This window comes from Nanorana parkeri, unplaced genomic scaffold, assembly GCF_000935625.1.
Source record: "Nanorana parkeri isolate BGI_ZX_2015 unplaced genomic scaffold, ASM93562v1 scaffold1320, whole genome shotgun sequence".
NCBI classification, from domain to species: Eukaryota; Metazoa; Chordata; class Amphibia; order Anura; family Dicroglossidae; genus Nanorana; species Nanorana parkeri.
The window spans coordinates 180,441-189,291 of record NW_017307588.1 but is presented as its reverse complement, the minus strand read 5'-3'; the positions used below and the strand labels follow the sequence as shown (position 1 = coordinate 189,291).

General features: G+C 42.8%; 1 protein-coding gene across 1 annotated transcript in view; it reads right to left on the bottom strand.

Moving 5' to 3' along the window:
• Window positions 1–8,851, bottom strand: part of MYO15A (myosin XVA) — an 87,880-nt gene that overhangs the window by 37,733 nt on the left and 41,296 nt on the right. The window contains exons 33-37 of the mRNA XM_018569305.1: window positions 7,788–7,966; window positions 5,248–5,320; window positions 3,232–3,417; window positions 3,009–3,121; window positions 2,791–2,882 (exon numbers count right to left, since the gene is read on the bottom strand). Of these exons, the coding sequence (XP_018424807.1) occupies window positions 2,791–2,882; window positions 3,009–3,121; window positions 3,232–3,417; window positions 5,248–5,320; window positions 7,788–7,966 (643 nt within the window). The remainder of the gene's footprint in view (window positions 1–2,790; window positions 2,883–3,008; window positions 3,122–3,231; window positions 3,418–5,247; window positions 5,321–7,787; window positions 7,967–8,851) is intronic.

Sequence of the window (8,851 nt, the reverse complement as noted above, 5' to 3'; positions counted from 1 at the left end):
GTTTTTTGTTTGCCCCCCCTTTTAGTTATATATATATAACCGCCCCCCCCCCACCCCCCTCCTTTCTTTATATATACTTTTCTATTTTACTTTTTATACCTTATTCATGCAGCCCTAAAAATCTTTCCTCTGATTCTCTAATTCACTGTCAGAGTTTGTCCCCTATTTACGCAATTATTTTTCTTTTATTGCTATTAGTGCCCTGCTAAGGTCCATTGATACCTTTTTTTGGCATTTTTATATGCAGTGCATGTGTTAAATATATTGCCGTGCATCCCTACGGATGTTGCACCAAAGATACAACGAGCAGATTTTCCTTACATATCACACTGAAACACAAAACTGTGAATAGACCTTTATTTAGCCACTATTTGCCCAGAACCCAATAGGAGAGTGAATGCAACCTGGGAGCTAAAAAAGTAAGTTTGCCTTGAATGTAGTTCATGGTGAATATTGTGTATAGTGAAGTCAGTGTATGTGGATATTGTTCTGATGTATGAGCGTCAGTATGTGTAACGGGATACAGCGGCTCTCCGGTGCGGTGAACCGTTAACATGACTGACACACGGAGGAAGAGGTAGATCCAGTGTCTGATGGACCAAATATGACTTGTATCAACCAACACAGAATAACATCTGTTGTTTCTAGGAAAAGGAACAAAGTTTGTGTTTCCAATTTCCTCCACCAAATTTTGCAAAAAAAAGTTATAATGAGAAAAATAGACATTGTACTGGCCACAGAAATCACAAAGTGGTAAACGAATGAGGTCTGGAAAGCATTGAGCGCGTCTCTAACTGTGTGTGTACTGAAATAAAATCCAACCCTCCATTCAGTGACATCGCAAGTCCTTTTTTTTTCTCTAACTCGGGTCATTTCTTTTCTTGACTGGGGCATTTCAGAGGTAACCTGCCCTCCTAACAGCCACTTCTGGCCCTCAAACCGCGACTCCCCCGTTTACCCCACCTGACAGAATACAATTAGATGTGAGTGGAGTTCATTTGGCCTCAGCAACCTTTTATTAAATACCAAACGATAAAGAACAATGAACAATAACACAACCATAGAAAACTAGTGATTCCAGGTCCTTGAATGCACCATAATAACAAAACACCAAACCCTGTGTCTGCGGCATCAATCACTATCAGTCACCAGCTGCAATACACCGCCTTGGGGATGAAATCTGTTGACTGCAGACATGTACTGGTCAATACGACCAGTTGACTGTACCACCTAGAGGACACCACACCCAAGATGGGTCCCCACTCGTTTACCAATAGCACCAGCTGAAAACCACCTTCATAGACCCCAAACCCACTGCCATGATATGTCCCCAGATAGCCCAAAAGTGAACTGTAGGGCAAGTGGGGGAAGCTTTCTTGACATCTGAAACCCTCCAGTTGGATTCTTCTTGATCCTCTCCACGGAACACTCATAGGGACCCCTACCAAAAAAAAAGATATCCACCCCACTGAACTGCTCTAGAACTTATTCTTTAAACTCTATGTGGCCTGGCTCCTCTTCTAATCCTGTCATGCAGGCCTTAAGCTTTCTTTGCTCCAGGCCTGTCTTTTCTGCTCTCCCTCATGCAATCTCACACTAGAAGACTGTCTCTTTACTTGTGTTCTGACCAGGGCCGCAGGTAACCTCAAATATGAACAGGTGGGGTAGTGAGTGGCTCAATTTAGCTAAGTATGTTGATATCGTCAAAGCAAGATCTGATGGTAGGACCCGAGGACAGGTATGAGAAGCACCAATCTAAGCAGATGGTAAAGCTGTCCTCACACCTTGCGATCTCCTTTCTTTAAACAGTACAGTTCAACCTAGACCTAGTAGATTATACATTTAGATGTAACTGTGTGGGCCTACTGGAGATTTACAAAGTAAATACTTTTTGCATTTAGTTTGCTGCCTTTACTATAACATCAGTCAAATGGTCAATACTCCAAAAAACTGAAAAACCTCCTGCTTTGGCCCCAGTCTTATAAAGTCTTATTCTTCCAGCTCCGTTTTCCATCCAGGAGATGAAGACCTGTGTAAGCTCTAAGTTGATACTAGTTAGAGCTACCACAGTGCTGAGGGCTCTCTTCATGTTCCCATGTGACAGTCCTAGGTGCAGCCAATCAACAAGCACCAGAGTTGTCATGTGGGTGGAAGCAGATTGAGTCAGATGCTCTCTTTGCTTCTGGCGAGTAATATAAGGGAGCAAAGAGAATGTGTATATAAGCTTTTTAAGGGGCAGCTTTATTGAGACCCTGTTGCAAACCACACTAAATGTAAAGCCCGTCTCCAGGCAATCAAAAAGATACCCTTGTAGTGGGGCTATCCCCACACTGCAAGGTTTAAGTGCTTGTTTTTGTCTAGGGGACTAGAGTAAAGCACTTTTCCTTACCTGATCCCCACTCCTGTCAGCTCCCTCTGAGCTTCTAGACCGGTCTCCACAGCCTCTTCTCCCCTTCACTCTGATAGACCACTGATGTCATCACGTCTATCACATCTAATGAAGTTTTAATAGACCTGCATTAAACATGAGGACACAGAGGGACACACCACCAGTTGGAGTGTAGGGGGAGAAGAAAACTGCTGGAGGAGTGGGGATCAGGTGTGTAAAAGTGCTTTACTCCAGTCCCCTAAACAGGTACTTGGTGGAAGCTCCACTGCATGGGTAGTTTTTTTGGTTTGCCCAGAGATGGGCTTTAAGAAAGCTTAGATCTTTTGTTTTCTTCAGGGTTACTGTTCAGATTTCATCAGTCTATGTGTTACCATTGTAGTGAAAAAAAACAAATTTCTTACCCCATTGCCATAAGACAGGACAGGGTCAAACAGACTGTCCAGATAATGGTCCATGCCTTTCTGTGATGGAGGTTCACTGAGTGTATCTGAATCTGTGGGGAGAAAGCACAGTGGTCCATCAGTCAAATGACTGTACTTCAGGGGCCAGTGTTGATGGGATTTTGTTCAAGTGGGTCTGAGTCTCACTGACTGCTCAAGGTATATGGCAATTTACTTACCATGACTGTAATACCCCTCAGAATCAGGGATCCCCTGAGTTGGTAAGGAAGGGGCTTTCATCATCGGAGGTGGTGGTACCTCTTCATCCATGTTGGAGCCGTTCCCAAATACTCTGCAAGTAAGTGAAGATAAACATTCATCGTAAAATTCTGAAATGTCATGCTAGTAAATTATTATCCACCACATGGAGGTCTGTTAGCATGACAGCAGTAAGATACCTACACATTGCGCTGCTCTGTACCTTCACGAACCCCTTCGGAAGTGATGAAGTACTTTTGCTTGGGGAATTCTCCGGGCAGCTCCACATTTGAAATCAAATCTAGGACATAATCATGACCAGCCAGCTCCGACCATTGACCGCCATCTTTAATAGACAACGACCAGCCTCGCCATCCCTCCATCACCCCCCTGTGGATAGGGAAGGGAGAAACACTTGAGTCACAAATCAGCTAGATGTGGTATTAATGAAAGTAATGCATTTTAGCAAGGACCTACAAAATGTATCAATAGCCAAGTGGACAATATTTTGTCATGGACAAATCCTCATGGGCAATAGTATTATGTGTGTTGTCCAGTGACCTAAAATAGAACCCTAGTCAATTTGTTCTTTCTTTTTTGTGAAATTATTTTGATTGAGTTGGCAAAATGTCAACAATGGCAACAAACTAGGGGATTACACAAAAACAGAAAAATGAGGCTGTAACACAGGTTGCAGTGAATGTTATTACGATATGGAGTTGTCTACAGTGTGGAGGGAGAAGGTATACGGTTCTCAAATGCTGTCAAAGAGAGCCGCATGTTAATTAATAAAGGGGGAGCGCAGAGTTAATCTGGCATTTCCACAAATCAAGAGATGGGGGTGGAGGGTTTTCCAAGTAATTAGAATGCATTTTTTTACACAGAAGAACAGGGTTCTCAGACGTTTTTTGCGGTAGGAGGGTAATGGTCTATCCCCAAAACGGTTCAGGCGATATACTTCCGATGACAGGTTATTTGGCAAGCTGAAGGAGGTACAAATAAATGAGGTGATTTGGTGCCAGAATTAAAAAATCGGGTTACACTGTCAACTATTTTTCTTTTTAGTTTTGTAAAGCACAAGGAAGGGTTAGAACTAAGCAGAGCAGAACTAAAGCAGAGCAAGGAAGTGGTTGAACTGAGCAGAGCAGAACTAGAGCAGAGACTTTCCTGGTAAAAGGGGTCACCTGGGTTGAGAAGTTCACAAGAATTAAAACCAGAAGGCCTCCAGTGCGTCCCTGCACCTTGTGAGGAGGAGTAGGCTACCTCCTGGTACACCTGCATTCAATTTATCAACTGCATCAATATGCTCCCACTTGGAGACTCATATTAATAGAGTTAGGACCACACTTTACAGAGGTGCCTTGACGGTGGCAGTGTGGCTTCTACATATTTTTGCCCAAAGGTTTGTGCAACTAAAACCTCTGCTTTTAACATATACTGTTAGACAGGGTCATTTGTTTTGTTGCAGGCCAGCTGGCAGGTGTGCTGGGGATTTTTTGTGTTTTGTATTGTTGTGAGCCTTCCCATGTGCACCCTGCTACAAAGGCTGGTTATAAATGTATGCGGTTACCATCTTTTTCTAGTTAGAACCAGAAGGAACACCAAACACTCAAGTCAAGTGTCCAAAACTGTATTTTATGAATCTGTAAATGTCTATGGATGAATGAAATACAGTTTTGGACTCTTGACATGTGTGTTGGTGCTCCTTCTGGTTGAAATTATTGTCGTCCAGTGAGCAAGACAGGTGGGCGTGCATTTTCGGGGTAGGTCTTATATTACAGAAATCCCTGAAGATAGTGCTAGGTCTTACTTTCGGGGTAGGTCTTACTTTCGGGGAAACACGGTAGGAGGACCTCTGCTCTTTGGAAAGCTGTTGAACTTGGGTTATTTGAAGTTAACTAACGAGAGACTTTTCTCCTATGAACCAAATAATTGGGTTCTGCACCTTGCCTCTACTTCAACTTGGATTAATGGAAAGGTCACCTAAGCCTGGACATATGGTAGTAATATTTCAGGGATGAAGTAGGCTGAGTCGGTCTCAGGGCCTCTTCCCAGATAGACATGCCTGCTACATTTCCTCCACAAGGGTAGGATACCAAAACCATCTAAACTAGAACCTCTGAAGGAGGCCTCATTCCTTACCCCAGTGCAGGGAGTAAGCTCAGCAACAATCATATTACCAAAATAACAAATAATTAACACTGATTTGTAGAAATATACCTGTGCCTGAGGACATCTCCTGCTAACTCTTCTCCATCATTCCATGAATGGATGGGGCACAGAATCTTTGTACCTAGACAGAACAGAGACCAAGAATTGTCTACAGTAAAGATCAATGGATGAACAAGTGACCTGAATTAGACTTGATTCTTCCATCATGTGTGTCTGTTCCTTGCAGTGTAAAATATGAAAAGGTTCTTTATGATGGACCCAGCTACAAAAGAAAAATGAACACTGAAACACATACAAATGTATGGCCAGTTCTGATGAAATCTGTCTGAAAGGTTAATTAACCTTTTAACCTCAATGACATAACTGCTACACCAGTGGCAGTACCTGCATGTGATTATACTTAGACCCGTAGTAGCAGCCAAAATGTTGCTTACTTATTTAAAGCAGCCTGATGGCTATATTGTAGAAGCAATCTGGTGACTATACTGGCGGTTTTACTATGATGTTGCGTGTTCTTGCTAAAACATTTTATGTATCTAAAATAGGTCCCTTTGTTTGCAATACTAACAACACTTGTGCCGTCACAGACAATGTGATTTTCTGCGAATGCTATTACGTTACTATGTATTACATATTATTATGCTGTGGTATATGCCTGACATCTAATGGTAGATTCACTCTACTACTTGTCTTCTGTATACATTCGGCATTTCCCTCTGTTTTCCCCTCCTTTTTTGAAGTCAGTTGGTATAGTCTTAAATAGACCATCCCTTCTTCCATGTTCCCTCATTGTATGTCTAGCCCTCATTGCAGACACTAGGCTGGGAAGATCATTGTCTTTTCACACTTCAAATGACCAGAAAACATCACTCTGTAAAGTGCGTTGCAAAGTAAAACTGCGTTAGATTAAGCTTATGTGTCTTAATGGAGAGTTAGGCTGATTGTGGATTGCGCTGATTCAGCTGGTGACCATACTGCCCGAAGAATTGCGGTCCAAAGGAGGTATGTCAAAGCAAAAAGCGGCTCTTGAAACAGAACAACACCTACAATGCCTCAGGAGATGATGACTATCTACAGATCGTTAATATTCCGAAAAACATGCTACTTGACAGGGCGGTATTTACCATCAAACGCTCATTGGCCTATAAAGCAAGAAAGGCAAGAAAGGCAGTACCAAAACTGCATGGGACAATCTGATGTAGAATTTTTTGTGTGATTGGCTAACTATGGTCCAGGTGTGTAGATTAAACCATAAACCACTTGGTAAAGGGGTTGCTGAGAGCAATCACAAGACTTTCTACAGTGCTTGTTATCGTCACTTTGTTTTCAGCCAGGTTTTGATTGGTGGTTTGCAAACTCATATGTAGGGTTGCCACCTGTCCAGGATTCACCCGGACAGTTCGGGTTTTGAATGTTGTGTTCGGGTTTCATGGCATCAGAAACCCGGACACAAGATGTCAAGCAGACAGGGACAACCAAAATTAAGATAAGGGCTACTGCCCCCCACTGAAAACAGTCTCAACTGTGATATTTACGTATGAATGGGCGGCGCTATGTACATATGAATAAGCCACAACTCATTCTCCCCAAAAAATGTCTGCGCGTCGCTAGAGTGTTCAGGTTTGGCTTGAAGAAAAAGTGGCAACCCTACTCATATGGGAACTCTATGTGTAAAGAAGACAGTATGTGGTCTCCAAAAAAACAATATTCATAAATCACACAGTTGGATCATGTAATCTTGTATTAAAAAAAAGCTTTATCATGCAAACGTCCATACAGCAGCACAACCTCTATGAATGGTGCTGCTACATGAGGGCTAGATGTTTTTTTGCCTCTTTGCAAATGAGACCTTTGGTATAAGAAGGAATATGCATTAATACTTATAACAGATACAGGGTTATTCACAAGAGGTTGAAGAGTTTGGAGAAGGCAGGAAAAGTGAACAATCTAGGACAACAAAGCTGATTTGTAGGGCTGCAGCTAACGATTATTTTCATAATCGATTAGTTGGCCGATTATTAAGTTCGATTAATCGGTTAATCGGATTTAAAAAAAAAAGGCTCCAGTGATTGACGACTAGTTTGTGTTAAGATTGTAGTCCATCACGGGAGCAAGCTTGGCGCGGTGGAAGTAAAAAAACGTGTGGTGTGCAATATAGTACATTATACAGCGGCGATTCAGCGTCCTGTGCGGTGGGCGTGGCTTACGCGGCCTGTGCCGTGGGCACGGTGGCCGCAGCGTGTGACGTGTGGCTCAGGCCGCATGTTGAGCCCGGAACAGCCCCGAACAGGCAAATCAATCGATAGCCGACGAATCGACGATCGAAAACGTTGCCAACGTTTTCAATCGTCGATTTTAATCGACTAAATCGATTAACTGTTGCAGCTCTACTGATTTGCAAAAATTCTTCAATTCAACTCACTTTTCAGTTCAGCTATGTTGTCCTAGAATGTTCACTTCTCCTGCCTTCTCCAAACTCTTCTCCGTTTAGTGAATATCCCTGATAGTTCTAGTATTTCTCTGTATTACATTTCTACAGTTATTATTAGAGTGCATTATAATACTATATAGTCCCTCCCTCCTCATACCGTCAAAGCAGGAGATCTCCAGAGCCATGTTGGCCCTCTCCCGGCTCGCGGTCCATTCTAATAAGCATGGAGGAAAGGTCCTTGCTGTCTCCGAGCCCTGCTGGGATTTTTGGATCGCGAGGATGAGCTTATGCTGACATACAGGCTTATATCCATTGTAAGCAAAGTCTGATACATACCTGCAAAACAATTAACAAATAGAGAACTTTTTCTATAATAAAACTATGCAAAGAACATCAGCCATGAGCAGGCTCTTTTTTTTTTTTACCAATTAGATTTTACCTTTAGTTCAACTGTAACTACACTTGACAAGAAGCAATACCTTTAGTTCAACCAGCTGGAACAATGAACAGTAAGGATAAGCAAAATTGAGAGCTTCAATTTCCCCCGAAAGTTCAGTGAAAATAAGAAGACCTCGGTGAACTTTTTGTTCATTTTGGCAAATTGCATTGGAGTCAATGGGAAAGGTGAAATTGAGATTTTTCTATTGGATTTTGAGAAGTGCAATGGGCTTTAAAAGGCTTCTGAGGGTTACCAGGAGCTCCTTTTAACTATCATGGACCCGTTCTTGTTACAAAAAAGACCCCCATTAGCCTTAGAAAGAAAACTTCAGACAGTAAAAAAAGTAAAATAAAACATTTATAGCGACAGTCAATGGCATGCCAATAATGTGTGTAATATGTGATGATGGGTGATGAGGCCCACTGTACCCCAACTACACACATTGGCAGTGGTGCCCCGCACGCAGCCCTCCGACTGAATGGTGGGCTGGGTCTGCCACGTGTCAGAGGCTGAAGCACAAGCAGTGGCAGCTTCGCTGCCTCCTGTCCGCCCACAACCCCAGGGGCAGCCTGGGTGAAATAGAATAAAGTGAGTAAGGGTGGGTTCTCAGCAGATGAATTTGGGCTGTGTTGGCCCTTTTTTTCTGTGCAGTCCCAATGCAAGACAAGGCAATTTACCTTGTCATGGATGGGCTTGGTTCACACCACCACAACGCACGGGCGTTCTGATGGTGTGCTCTGAAAGAAAGTGCTGCATGCCAGGATCGGCGCATCAACACTGTA